We start from the raw sequence: 15,583 nt of genomic DNA on the forward strand, positions 1-15,583 counted from the left end.
GAACACGGTCCCGTGTAACAGTGCCATTTACTGGAACATAGTTATACATAGCGATTAAGAGGAGCCGATACCGTTATCAAGGACAGATGCCGCTAGAAAACATCGAATGCTCAACCGTGACATCACGTTCTCCTTGTGGAACGCAGGAAGCTTTCAAAACAACCGACTCCACAATCTTGACTCCTCTCTACGCTTTTGCATTCCAGCTGGACTCTGCCGTCGCGAAGCTACCCTGCTTTGTCGAATATGGCTAGGGGTGGCTTTCACCAAGTCTTTTGCTTACCGAAGTGGATGGGTCGACGACGTCTCGTGTGAGGACTGTGGTAACGAGGAGGCTCTTCAACACCTTCTTTGTGACTGTCCTCGCTATAATTTACAGAAGCATTCACTCGCAATCGCGATAGCGTGCTTTGACCGAAGACCTCTCACAGAGGAACTTATTTTAAAATGCCGCCATCACAAGCCATCGCAGCAGAGGGCGACGAGGGCACTGTTGCGGTTTTTGAGGGCGACAGAAGTGGACAAGCGGCTGTAGCCTGAACGGATGTTTATAGTGCTGTAAGTGCTACTGTGCTGTGCGGTGGCAGTATGCGGCGACAGTGACCTACTGTGATTGTATGTCTACGCTCCTTTCTTTCTTTATCGCTACTTTGTTACCACTTTACCTCCCACTCCCCTCTCTTCCCAGCGTAGGGTAGCAAACCGGATCTCTCCCTCTGGTTAACCTCCCTGCCTTTCCCCTTTCCTCTCTCTCTCTCTCTCTACATAGCGATTATGTTAATTGAAAAATTATGATTTCAATTACATGGAAAGCCATCCCATATATTTTGCGATCTATGTATAACGTTCTTTCATTTAAGTGAGCCAAAACCTCTGCAGGAATTTTCACTTATAACTGGATCATAACTAAAATAAGATTACCAGTATATCTGCCCTCAAATAAAGCAGTTCACAAGGGTATTTTTGGACGTGTGAGGAATTATTCTTCGAGCACATTACACAAAAATGTAAAACAGGAAAAAAAAACAAGTTTTTATTCTTCTTTTTCGTGTTTTTTAAATTTTTTTTTCTCGCGTCTTTTGGTAATGGTTTATAAATACTTTTCCGTGAGAGGGAACAGAAGCTTAACAGACAGAAAACATGCCTCAAGGGGGCTAGGCGCGATAGACGCGTGAACACCACACTTCTTCGCGGCTGCCTTGAAGCACCACGGGCCGCGGAGTTTGTCCCCAGAGATTCTTCTTCTTTTTCTTTTTTTTGCTGGACATAATCCGCCACCCTGTGCTCGTACGTGTGCAGTGACGTCAGGGTGACGACACAGCGCACTGCACTTTGGCTAAGGTTTCTCGGTAGACGACTCAGTTGATGTGCAGTCGCGTGGCGGCAGTTACCTAAGGAGCGCAATTCCTGTATATCGCTCCTTGTCACCTTCCCTGAATCCTGGTATGAGGAGTACACTCAGTTTTCTTGATTACATTGCAAAAAGTTGTCTGCATTGAGCGCAAATAAATAGAAACTTGATAGTGTGTTTGCAACTTGTTCCAAGATTTCTTCTGGCTTAACGGCAGTAAAATAAATATTCGCTCTAGGAATATTTGAATCTTGAGGAAGGCTCGAGTAAATGCGACACCTCGACGTGCGCCAGAAGACACGCTCCTTTTCTTAAAAACAGTAACGCATGTAGTCTAGGCGTGGAAATTAAACATTCATCATACTTAAAAGAGCAGCTGCACTTGTAGGTGCTCTGCCAGCCTGTTGTTGACGTTAGGGCTAGATAAATATCTTGACACGACAGGCGCGCTTATAGAAAGCGGTTTGAATTTTACTATGTTCGCTACGTACCAGTGCCGTTCCATGCAACAATATTTCCGGTTAACGCCAATTTTCGTTAAACGCCGCAAAAACGTTCACAATGACCAAGATCAGGATTGTAAACAGCGGCGTCGCCTAAGCGTCATCTACAGGGAAGTGAAAATGGTCACTATTTCTGAGAAGCAATGTGCGCGTAAGGTGTCATCGCCCCTGATCGCGCATTCGACGTCTACCGAGAATCCTTACAGAACAACGCCACTTAGATAACGGAGGGAGAAAAATACGCTTGAACACTCTGCTGGCTCACCTAATCACTTTTGTCTAAGGCCAGACGCAACCGACTAAACAAATGAAATTTTCGTGAGTTTGAATGATTAGAAGAAAGAAAACAAGAACAAAGATAATGAAGTACCATAGGTGATAGCTCACGAAGTGCAACATATGGAGGTGTTGACAGAGGCCTTCTGTTATCTAGGTGGCGATGTATTAAAAAAGGCCGCTTCGAACATTCGGTCTGGCTGTTTCGCTGCACAGAAGGTATGTACAATATCACTGAACGCGCACCATCCCGTCTCGTTGTCGCAGTTCGTAGATCACCACTGTTGGCCGGAAGTGACGCTGGCGCGTGCACGCGCATGCGCCAGCAGCGAGTCACGCGGGCTCCTCGGAGTCGTTCCATCGCTTTGGCGAAGCAGAATATGCACCGACGAACGCGTCGCTCCGTCCTTTGAATGCGGAGCGCCGTCTGTCGCCGCTCCTTCGCTCGCCGGTGGAGTGCAGACGTGATTCCTGTGCGCACTGTTCACAGAGGTAATGAACACGTGGGCACCGATTCAGCGGTTTCACTGTGAAAAGTAGAAGTGAGTCACTACGACTTGAATGTTGCGTTGGGTTATGGCGCAGTGGTTTCAGTCGTTCCAAACGTGACGTTGCTTTTTTTTTTTTTTGCCCTTGCGCCGCTTTTGCATTGAGACGACTTAAGCAGCGTTCGACGTTGAGGCTACGCGAAACAAACTCAGAGCTGCATGGCTTGGAATGGTCAATGGCGCATTTCATTAAACATCACTTCTCTACTCGAGATGTGCGGCCTACAAGCAAAACGCGGCCTGCACATAATATAGCTTTTTTTCTTTCACAGTAAACATAGTTTTCATTCGACAGCTATTAAATATGGAATGCTGTATGAAGCGCACTTACGAAGAGAATGCTTTTTTTTTTTTACGTCACAGGCGGTCTACCCGTCTTACTAATTGATGCCGCCTAAGAACCTGTCGTTATGTGAAAACTTCAGTGTGCATAGTGAGGCCGCGGAAGAACTCTGTTAAGGACTTTTTATAGGGCTGAGGACAGATCAAAGAAGTCCGGAGTTTGTTGGGACCTTGAAACGAACCATACCTTCCAACATTATCACTTTGAAGTTTCCATAAATGGGCGTGTCTCAAGTACGGAAAGACATGTGGTGAGGTGAGCTGATGCCTTTAACAGTGGATCTTTCTTCATGCATAAAAAAGAAAGTAGAGAAAGAAGTCAGCAATGTCTAATGGAATGAAGGAAAAAAAATTCTGTTTTCTTCATTTTCTTATGCTACCGCATCCTTACGCCATTTTGAAGTTTGCCTCAGCATTCAAAAGCACGTGTGAAAGCTTAGTAACTACCGTCGCGCAAACACTTACAGATGAAGAGCCAACACTCATGAAATGACGACTGTGTAGCAGCCAAGAGCACAAGATAACAAAATAACAAGAATATATTTGTGCCTTCCTGTCTTTCCTATTAACTCGGTGAGATTAAAGCAAGACATTCCTGGCTAGCCGAAAGGACGAGCTCGTATGCTCCTCCAATTTTTTCCCACTTGAAAGACAAAACCCGACAGAAGTTGTAGTCTTGTCCCTCAGGGAAAGCAGCTCGCCTACGGACGACGAAGTGCAGACAACTGGCGGAGAACACATGCCTGCTTCTCGCGTCAGGTTGTCGTCAAGTTGCGCACCTATCCAGGCGTCAGACATGTTCACAGCAAGCAAGGCAAGTCCCACTCAGTCGTCCCACGCTATTGGCACACGATTCCGCAGCTGTGTGTGTTTGGTGCATTCGATCATCTTCGTTTCCCCCGCCGCGGCCCTGTGGGCTGTGAACATTTCTAAGCGCCGACACCACCAACGTTACTACACTATAACACCGTCCTTCGTTACATCTGCCAACGTATATCCACCGGTACCGTGCACGTCGACGTACTGCGCAAACTCCGACGCGCTTGCCGATGGGCTCAAACTGCCTTCTCTTGCGTCAGAGGTCCACCGTTGAAAGTCCTTCCGAGCTGCGTTCAACACTCTTCCCCGATACGAGGCTGTTCGAGCAGTTCAACAACGTCCGTAAAACAAGTATAAAAAACAACAAAAAAAAACAGGAGGACTCCATCGGAGCCTCAGAACGCTACCAGCTTCTGACTGTGGGCCTTTTCTGCACGGCCACTGGTCTGCGCACATGACGGCTCGTGGAGGACGAAGTGGTCCTCTCCCCTGGCAACAAGCAGGGCTGCCTTCTCGGGTGCCGAGAAGGAGAGCCAGTGCGCTTCGCTGTCTTTTTTTTCTTTTGGTGGCTGAGGTACGTTCGCCTTGGGTGCGCGTCACATCACAGGCTGTCTAGGAGCAGTAAAGGCTCTGCGAGTAACAACAGTGCCTCTGGATGTAGCCGTGGTTGCAGTAGCGGTTGCCGAACTGCTCCAGGAACTGGGCGCACGTCATGCGGCCGGCGATCAGCTCCGTGCTGTCTCCCACGCAACCTGCGCGAAGCGACAATTTATTCCATTTAAATACTGGTTTCAGTCCATTGTCTTATTTGTTCGCTGGTGTGTAGCTAACGAATAACATTTAGTTGCTACACATTACTCTGCGGCACATAGGGGCACTTAAATGAAAACGTGGAGGCCCTTTTCAAGTAAGTATTGAAGTAATTAAAGAACTTATTGTTCATAAGTCAACGCGTGCAATTGTGTCTGGTTAATTTGTAACTTGGAAGCTTTGCGAATTTTCCATCTTGCTGTGGCCCTCGTTCCTGAACAGAGCCGCAACAGGTGACAATTATCCTTTACCCTTATCCTTTTGTCCTTTTTAGCTGTATTAGGCGGCGTACCGCCAAAGACCGTATTAGGTTCGTTATTATATAACAGTTATATTAGCGACATCGCTAGTATTCGTAATATCATAAAATTTGTAGCGTGCTCCTCTCATGCTTAGATGTAGATGTCCTAATTGATCAAGTGTAACATGTTACTACACAAATTATTTTTTGACCTAGTGAAAATTTAATCAACGTTAATCATTGAAATCAAAAGCTATAATTTTTAAATAAAGATTCTTAGTTAACACAGACACTTCGTATGCCGCCCAGGAAACTGATATTCTCAGTGAAGACAAAAGTTTGTCACCTTTTCTTCTCGCCTGAGTTAGGGTCAGCATTTCACCAATGTATGTAAAAAACACTCCTCTTTAGTCGGCGTTCTAGCTCTCTGTCGATGGCTCCTCCGGAGGTAAATACAAAGGGTTATCACGCCCTTTTCATCTCCGACATAAGATATGGCGGCTTGGAATGTGCAACTACGACTAAGACAAACGTAGCAAAACATAAGTTTTACAAAATAAAATTATTCGTCATGTCGCTAACAAAGGCGAGGCGTGCAGACAGGACACGAACGCCGTGCCGTTCATGCTGTCCTCTTTTCTTGTGTCCTGTTTGCACGCCTCGCCTTTCTTGCATAATGAATCCTTACCAATTAGCTCAGCTTTCTGTCGTTATATCGCTAACGTTGATTGCGTGTCGTCAACAAAACCTGCATGATGGTGCAGTGATGGTGTACTGCATGATGGTGCAGTGATGGTGTACTTTAAATTGAACAAATGTATGAACAAAATATGTTTGAAAGTTTGGAAATAATTATAGACTTCAAGCATTGCACTACACCTTAACTAGTATAGTTAATCAGTATAAGGATGTAATAAGTTATGCATTCAATGCTTGTACTTTGTGCACTACAGTAATAGTGTTAATGTTTATGTGACGTTTCAACCCATGATTTTATCCTGTTGTACTGTTGTATTTCGTTCTTTGTCTTTAGTCTCTGTGGCCAGAAAACTTGTTTCTTCCTTTCCTCTTTACTTACCTTCTTCGTATCTTCAACTCCTTTTTCTATCCCCTACTTCCTAAGCAGTAAACAGGCGTTGTGCCCATCTGAGTGGCAATTGCCAGTCTACTCCCTCCCTATTACCCTCTCTGCCCAATGTGTATGTGCGCTTTCATATCCAATAATAACCATATAGTTGTTATCGTTTCTCATTCTCCTTTCATATTTAGTTGACAACTTCGTTTAGCATTGTTGCTATTTTTGTTAAGTCAGTGTATAATGTCTAGATACACTGCAAAGCTACGTATACATTGCAGTCAGTGCTTTTGTTGTTTGTAGTTTGAAAGGCAGCTATAGAATAACACCTTTTATTTTGTCATCGGCCTAGTATGAATTCCCCGGTCCTCTCAAGATCTTGCTAATAGAAGCTCAGAGGTGGCAAACCCCTCAAGAAAGTTTTTTTTTCTTCGTGGGAAGTAAAGCGAATTGAATTGTTCAAGCGCTTTCTGAAAACATAGCAAACGCATGTGTGCACGAGTCTATAAGCGAAATGCCAGTAAGGCGAATTATGGTAATGCAACTGTTCAACACGCATAATTCAACACGTTCAACACGTTGAATACGCATAATAATTGCATATGAAGATCATAAACGGTAGCACTTTATAGAAAAAGGCAACGGTATGATTCAATATATTACATATATTCGGTGAATCGAATGTGGAAAATTATTACTTGATAGGCAAAACGAAATACGCGCACTTGAAAACGAAGGTGTCCATAAGAAAAGAGCAAGAATTGAATCAGCGTATCAAACATGTTAAGGAGCAATGGCACGCACCATGTGACGGCGACGGGCACTGATGTACTACAAAATAGAGCATTCCTACAGAAATTAAGCGTATAGTTTAATCTTGTAATGTAATCTCTTGCCTGTCTGCAATCTATACCGGTAAACTATTTCAAATTCATGCTCTCGGCATCCCTTGTTGGAGAAAAGTTGCTAATGTGAAAAGTTTTATTTCTCTTGGCAAGATAAGTAAAGAATGAACAGATGCAACGGTTAGTCGTACGCAACAAACACACGTATCACCTTTGTATTGGTGCAGTAATCACATACACAATAATAGCCATGCACAACTTCTACAACAGATTGAGATGACATTCTTAAAAGAGGAAAGAAAGAAAGAAAGAAAGAAAGAAAGAAAGAAAGAAAGAAAGAAAAGAGAGCAAAAAGAAAGACGGATACAAAATATAAATGTAGCGACGACTGCCAACTTGAGTTGGTTGTTTTAAGCTACGCGGAGGAAAATGCACGTGCGTGCGATCAATTTGATTCAACGTCGCATGCCTTTCTAGCAGGTCCAAAGGAAACCTTTACTACGAAGGCCCGAGAGCATTCTCCTGCCCTCCCATTGTCATTTTCTTCAACATTCCTTCTTCCATTTCCTATACCTGGGAGAGCTATGCACCTCAACCACGATACCTACGCGGGACGGCTGTCATTCATTGACTGTCACCCACGTGAATACACACACACACACACACACACACACACACACACACACACACACACACACATATATATATATATATATATATATATATATATATATATATATATATATATATATATATATATATATATATATATAGAGAGAGAGAGAGAGAGAGAGAGAGAGAGGTTGAACAAAAAGGCAGGGAGGTTAACCAAAGCTAGTTCCGTTTGGCTACCCTGCACGGGGAGTAGTAGTATGGAGATAAGGAGAAAGAGAGAACAAGGAAGAGAGAGGGAGAGGGGGGAAGAGGGGCGAGCACAAGCAAACCACGTACACTATAGAGCGGCAGAGGACGGTGTTCTTAGTCGACCGTGAAGGCCCGTAGACCGCACGAATCTTAGTAACGCGAATAGGGTCTTCTGCGCGGATGTTCTTCGGGAGCACTGGCCTAGAGCTTTTAGTTTTGGTAGTGGACGATTGCCCAATTGGTACATCACTCTTCAGATCACTTGCCTCTCGGCGCTATAGCGGGGGCAGACACAAATAATGTGTGCGAGCGTCTCTTCACGGCTGCATTTGTCGCACGTGGGGCTGTTGGCCATTCCAATAAGGAAGACATAAGAGTTGGTAAATGTAACGACTAGCCACAGACAGTAGGTACAGCATGGTCTGTTCACGTCGTGGCAGCCCAGGCGGTACGTGCGCCTGTATGTCCTGAGACAACGAATGCAAACGACACATGGTGAAAACGTATGTGTACCACAGGGGCAAAGTACATTCACGGGACATCAATCGTAGCCCAGCCGCAGCGTCTGTTCGCTAAGGCAGCATCAAGATGCATTGACTCCTTTCATATGCAGATCGGGCGACTTCGTCGGCGTGGTCATTCCCGCTGATGTTGCAATGTCCTGGAAGTCACTGAAATATTATGTTCCGTTCCGTATCATGGCTGCGTTGATATATCGGTCGAATTCCTGAGGCCACTTGTTCATTGGGTGCGTGGCGCATTGGGCTTTGTATGCCCAATGCGCCATTGGGCATACAAAGACTGTCCATTGATGCGGTGGTTCCTGATTAATGAAATCAAGAGTAGCATGGAGTGCCGCAAGTTCTACACCCGTCGAGGTGGTAACACATGAAGGCTTCAACTTGATTTCTGCAGATTCTGCCGGGATGATGACTGCAGCAGCACAGCTGTTGAGTTTTAGCGAACCACCTGTGTATACATGTTGTCGGAATCTGTAGACGTTGTAAATGTATTCCAAAGTTGCTTGCTTCGAAGCTTGCAATGCGCAAGTTGAGCTGACAATTCCGGGCATCAAAAAGAAAAAGAGAGAAATGCACCCTGTTATGTTTGTTGGAAATGTGGGCCTGGCCGCACGCCTGGCACGCCACTTCTAATGACTAGGCTGATAGACGAAGGGACATTTATACATAGTACACAGGCACACAATATACACAACACACGATTACACGTAACTTGAGTGTTTAGTCGAGGTCAGTTTCCTGTATAGAAAGACCAAGAGCTGCTCCTTGCTTTATTTGTTAAAAATTCTTTTGGTATTTATTTTTGCAAGTGAAGCACTGAGAGCGCTGCTCTAAAGTGATAGTTTATGGTGCTGCTCAACGTAGCTTCCCCGTAAACTTGTAGCAGATTTTAGCTTTTGAGCAGCATGTCGGAACGAAACTCCTTCGGGTTAAAGTTCATGGGTAACCATGCGCGAGTGAAAAAATAAAATGCTGCGAATCCACCAAGGGCGTTCTTGTAGTCATTCACCGATATTCCGGCAAAAGGCTTGAGGTATATTCCTGTAGCCCTCTATTTACTCTGACTCTTCGAGCGCTGCAAACGAAGAAAGGTGCGACCAGCGATGATGAAGGCAGAAGGTAGGGGTGAATATGTGCAGCCGCGGCGGGTGAAATTATTCGCAGTAGCTATTCAAAGCCTGCATTGCATCAACACTGAAGTTAAGAACGGATGGCCCTATAAGTTGCGCAAAGGGAGATGCTGTCTGTAATGATAAGCTGCACTTGTTTACCTGATTGACAGCTTGGCATGCTGCTCCAAGCGCTGTGTTGTGAAAGATGCACAGGGATAAAAGACACGCAGACACCGCCGATCTCCCACGCACAAGCGCACTTAAGCTTTTCGCAAAGCCCCGTAGTTTTCAAAAATACTAGAAGCACTTTCATTTGCGCATGCGCGCAAGCAGTTTTTCTCCGCAAGCCAAGAATGTCTCGCAGTTTCAAGTTTGAGTCCAGGTGTAAATCCAGCGCAACCTTCACAGATTGTTTATTTGATATCAAAGTTGACGAGTGAGCCTGACGAACCTATGTTGGATGCTGCCATAGTCGCCAACAAACCAGTATGCAACTGATGGTTTCGATAAATACCTGCAGATAACTTTCTTACTATTATTATTATTATTATTATTAATATTATTATTATTATTATAAGGTTTGAAAACACACACACACACACACACACACGCACATATATATATAGCCGGAAAGGGACAGCTGGCAACTGCCACGGGACAAGCACAATGCCTACCTAATCTTCAGAAAGGAGGAGACAGAAACATAGAAATGAAAGATAGGAAGAAGGGGAGGAACGAGGAAAGAAAGCGGAAGACGACAAATCTAAAATAATAAAGTAGAACACACACAGCACAGGTCGCACGCAGTAACGTTGCTCACTGCAGGTCACGCTACTACAGAATGTTAAAAATAGAATAGTGTCTGAGGCATTGCCATTTGAAAAATACAAATAGACCACAAACGTGAACCTAAGTTACTTTCTTTTAGAAAAGTAAGAAGAGCGCGATACGCCTGATCGTGTCGAGACACACAGGGGCTGGTCTACAAAGATTCGTCGAGTGTCGTACGCCGCAAGCCAAGGAGATGATAGTCCTTTACCAGCACCTGCGATACATTAGTGGTGCAGGTAGAAGCATCTCTTCTTTCTGCTTCTCTCACTTTCAGTCCCTTACCAGTGACGTGCGCTGCGCAGTGAAAGCGGGCACTTCAATATCAGCAGCTGAAGTGTCTCGCAGCATCCGGAAGACGTACACGATAGACTGAATTCACAGTAGTAAACCATGCTTTTTGCCAATGTCGATGTTTTTTGTTCCGATGTTTCAGAAATAATCTTGGAAACTAAAGAATCACTCTTCGTCCAATTCTCATGTGTCCTATTTGGAAAAATTATACTAAGCGATCCAAAATTCTGTGATAGCTATTTTGCGCCAAAAGAAAACAGACGTTAACAGCCTTTTGTCCCTTTTTTTTTATCGGCTTCTCCGCATTCTACCTAAGGCTGCAGTGAAGCCAGGATACCCGAGGGATACGTGAATGATCGCAACAAAATGATCGTTTTCGAGCAATTATTTTGAGTTGGCTCATTCGTAAGTTGTAAAAATCATTCGAAAATTGGCAGAACCATTTTCGTGATCTATATATTGGCCAACTTGGGTCTTCGAACCTGATGTGTACATGTAACCGTCAACCATTACCGTCCCCTTATGTCCTTCTTTTTAGCTTTCTTTCATTATTTCCCGTTCCTCCCTCAGCTAACAATATCTGAATTTCTCGTTGGTCGTGGGGCTGGTGCTGACGCCAGCAGCGCTGCAAGACGCTTACAGTGGTAACCAGCCAATAAGTTTTACATTTCTTGAATTATCTTTTGTGCCACGCACGATCTCTGCTTTTTTTATAATTTTAGATTTCACTTCGATTTTCGTTTCCCGACCAGCGGACCAGCGGAGTCGCGCTTTTATGTCTACAAGCTTGTTACTAAAATATGCGAGCGCGCGTGTGTAGGGGAGCTTGCTGTCGTGGGTGATGTCGACCACACCCTCTCGCTTATAGTGGCCACAACTATCTTGTTTATAATTTCTTTCCTTCCCGTCATCTGCGCTGTCCTCCATGCTGTACGGCGTTAAATTGTACAGTCTTATTAGCAGCAGAGTTCTATGCTACTTTCTTTTTTGCTGGTCACGAAACTTCGGGTCAAGTTTACTATAGGTACAGAAGCTGCCGCTAGGAGCATCAGTGCAGACATGGACGCTACTACGGAGGTAGGAAGTTTCCTTCCTCCATGGTCGCTACCGACGACGCCGCTGTCGGCTTGCTTTGGCGGTTTCCGTTGCAGTCTCGCTCACGTGATTTCGCGGTCATCAAGAGTGTTAGAGGACTCTGTTAGCAGTAAAGGAGTTGCGTGCTCCCGAAATATTTATTTCCCACAGTAGTTAATTAATTAATTAAAATAAATTAAATTTAATTAGTGCATCAAGGAGATATGCTGTCACGAGCTCAGCCGCTCAGTCGACCGGCCAATGTCGGTGCGCACCTTTGTCGTTGGCCACCAGGGCGCGCGGTTTTCTCGTGGTGCGCTGTTGGTGGGCGGGCCTCAGCTGCTGCGGGTGCCGGGCTCGGCTCACGGTCGAGTGGTGCGACGGCGGCGGGGGCGGGGGCGGCGCCGGCATCAGGTGCGGCCGCGGTCCGTCCACCACCTCAGACGAGAAGTCGGCCCGGCGTCGGGCCACGTCGGTGCCGCCCCGCCCCACCGAGCGGCCGCTGGCGAACGACGGCGTGACGTGCGTGTAGTCCGGGATGATGTTTTCGATCTCGGCGATGCAGCGGCCGTTCTTGCACGTCTGCATCGACGATGGACGGTATCCATAAATAGACAAATAAATCAAGTTTATCCCCTTCAGTCACGGGGTACACATTTGTGCGCGCGGCGTGTTTTATGCCATTTCTGCCCAGTGGATGCATGCAAAAATTAAAACGGACATTGGACGACGGGTACCCTGCATCAAGAGTTTGAACAGCTGGGCAAGTCGGTCGGGTTACATTTTTGAAAACTGTGCTATTAACGACGATAAACTTAGGCGTTAAACATTCAGTTAACCTGTTAGTAGGTACTTATTCCGAACACTCATACTTGCCAATCTTCTTACGCTCGTCCTGTATATAATTGCGCAAATTTAAGGAATGCAAATTGTACGCCGTGTGTAGTGATTTGGCTCTACTACACTGCTCCGTTCTGAGTATTGCTAGACGCAGCCACTTTTCTGAAGGCAGCACCATGTTTGACGGGATGTTGAACTTCAAGGTGCCGCGTTCTGTCAGTGCCGTAAGGAAAAAAAAAAGCTGTTTCTTTCTCGCAGTGCTTGCTGTCACTATTTAACTTGTGCATGTGCTTCAACTCGACCTGATGATTTAATTCTTCTTATGCAAAAACTTGACGCGACTGAGTGCACATTAATTAGAGCTTTGATAAAATACACACAAGGCGTCATCCTACCTTGTGGCGTCTTCGACGCCAAGCAGAATCCCACAAGAGCGGGACACACGGCGGCGCTTCCTTTCCCCCAATTTTGTGTTCAGCTTGGCACCCAAGACACCACGATTAATGTGCAATTAACAAGACGAAATTTCGGTTGTTCGTCATCCTACCTCCTTGACTTGGAGGCGTTACAGCTTCAATACAGTCTGCAGCGCCTTAGAATGAATCATTCAGCTTTTGACACGTTTATCAACAGGCCACCATACTTTGTGACTGAGGGGGTTATTTAACCTGAATAAAGGCCGCATTGTGCTCTATGGAGAAAGCCACAGCATATAAAAATAGTAAATGCCTATTTCTCAGGACGATTGAACACCTCTTGGCCCTGGCTGTCCCTCTGTGAATGTTACCAAACTCGATAACAAAAACAGTGTTGTGGCGTGACAGCTAGAGCTTGAACTAATAAACATCAGCCTCCGGTTGGGAAATGTATTTATGGTTTTTATAACCCTACAACAATGTATATATTCACCAGACTCCCTCTTTGCTACAATATCTTAACGCATGTCTCGTTAACTGTATCTTGTACGGAAATGCGTTTCTCGTTGAGCATTGCGTAAGATTGAAAATAATGGCAAATGTGCCTAAGTAAACAGTGTAGCATAAACGAATAATATTCGGTAATATGTTATGTTCAAGCCAACAGGCTTGCTGCCGACGCCACTTTATACATCAATTTGCGCAGATGATCTGTGAACATTCGGCTGGAACGAGCCCTGAGTAAAAGTGCCGAAATACAAAAATCTCTTTCAGGAAGCCGTTGACATCACGTTCCGTTTTTTGTTTTCTTTACTGAATGTGGCATGGATCTGTGGATGGATGAGTCAGTTGTATTGGCCTTCAGAACAAAGTGTCTGCTCAACCTGAGAATTACAGTAAGACAGATTTACCTGTTGTGTGGACGCATCGATTTTTCTGAGAATTGTCTTGACCACAATCTTTCATGGCGTGCTCACATATATTATCTCGAAGAGCGCATTGATTGAACTCCCAATGCATTACGATGCATTGCAATCACTAAATGGGGCAGCACATGAGACTCCCTGCTTAAAATCCACGTTGCCATTGTTCACCACATTATCGCCTACTCACTGCCTGTTATGCATGGCCTATCTGAGTCCCCTGATCTAATGCTAACTAACCTGATTACTTGGAGCTTAAAAATATGTTTTCGACTACCTCGTTTGAAATTGAGCAGCCTTATCGTACTGAAGCCAGGGAACAACCGGTTCAAGGTCTATGTGTTCAGGAAACTCTTCCACATTTCATTAGGCTGTTAACACAACGTTATAATCATCTATTGCAAGCTGATATTCTTCAGAGGACTGAACAAATAGGGGATGAATTGAGTTCTGATTATCAGTAGATTACTTCCTAGCAACCTCCATTTTCTCGCCCGGAAATAAATTTTACACCTTGGCGATTAATTGTACCCTATGGGGCTCTGAAGATTCTAAGGATTGAGAAAAAGTCATCAACGCATCCACTAGAGGCTGAATTTATGACACTTCTGCACAGGAGACGATTTCAAAACGAAAGCACTCTCATTGTTACTGAGGTATCGATGACTGAGAGTAGTTCCACGTCTGCTGTTCCCGCTCCAGTGCACAATGAAAGTAAAAACTACCGTTTCTCGACCGAGGCATCATCTACTTCGGCGGATCTGTTTGGAATTCGCCAGGCTGCAAGACACATTGCTGGCAACAAATTCAGTTACAACTGGGTAGTACGCTCTGACTCAAAAGCACCACTAGTGTAGTTGGCTCAATGTTCTTTTCATGCTAATGTAGTTGCGTCAGAATATGTGGTATCAAATACATTGACAATCGCTTCATCGTCTGGCCACCGAGTTTCATTTTATTAAATACCTAGTCACATCGGCATAACTGGAAAAGAGCTAGCGGATAGTATAGCTATTAGTGCTCAATTTTTGATCATGATTACTCATACGGAATTCATACCATATCACACCATAAACGCTCTACGTAAGCTACATAAGACACTATCTGAAAATGTGATTCAACCATCAAACCAAGACTGCACTACGGTATCGAGTATACACTGCCCTATGGTTTAACTAGAAAGGTTACCATAAATTAGATAGCTTTCTACACCATCTACGACTGTACGTAGCCTGCAAACCTCATTTTGACAAAAAAGGAAAAGTAAATATCCAACTTCTCCTACTGAGACACTACAGACGTTTCTGTACAATATTTGGTTATGAAGTGTCCGCAATGCGATCATCAGAGTCCACTTGCACAATAACTTGAGGCACTTGGACAAACATAATGTGATTTTGATATGCCAATCAGAGATATGCTTTATTAGTCCCAAGTGCTTTTCCTTTGGATAGCAATCTAATTAATTTGCTTTGATCTGTACATTATTGTGAACTCTACTTACCGTTTGTTTGCTTTTAGGACTCCGGCAAAAACATAACATTAGTGTATGCGTGTATAATAATGTCTTTCTTGCACTGTGTGCCTGAACCCCTATTAACCTGAGTGCATATATAATGTTCGTTCTTGTTAGCATGTTTGTATTGTTGATACTTACATACTTTTTTTCAGTATGAGTATGCAGCTGTGTCTGTGGAATGTGTATGTGTTAAATGGGCTTAGGGATATATTACGCTCCTTAATTGTGCAATGGTATAGCCAGCTCAGATGCAGCCTTCCTTCCCCGTTCTCAACAGTTATAAAGAAAGGGAAAATGTATTCTGTAGAAACTAGAAAGATTAGACGAGGTTAGCTTAACATCAAGGTGGAATGACTATCTGAACACAATCTAGGCCGCTTGA

The 15,583-nt window shown here is 44.5% G+C and overlaps 1 protein-coding gene across 2 annotated transcripts in view; it reads right to left on the reverse strand.

Annotated features, from left to right (window-relative positions):
* Window positions 1-3,357: 3,357 nt before the first annotated feature.
* Window positions 3,358-15,583, reverse strand: part of LOC142557713 (A disintegrin and metalloproteinase with thrombospondin motifs like) — a 271,698-nt gene continuing 259,472 nt past the window's right edge. For both annotated transcript variants that reach the window (XM_075669757.1, XM_075669755.1), the window contains exons 8-9: window positions 11,779-12,085; window positions 3,358-4,591 (exon numbers count right to left, since the gene is read on the reverse strand). In XM_075669757.1, coding sequence (XP_075525872.1) covers window positions 4,452-4,591; window positions 11,779-12,085 — 447 coding nt within the window. In that variant the 3' untranslated portion in view covers window positions 3,358-4,451. The remainder of the gene's footprint in view (window positions 4,592-11,778; window positions 12,086-15,583) is intronic.

The sequence above is a fragment of the Dermacentor variabilis genome, chromosome 9 (assembly GCF_050947875.1).
Source record: "Dermacentor variabilis isolate Ectoservices chromosome 9, ASM5094787v1, whole genome shotgun sequence".
NCBI lineage: Eukaryota > Metazoa > Arthropoda > Arachnida > Ixodida > Ixodidae > Dermacentor > Dermacentor variabilis.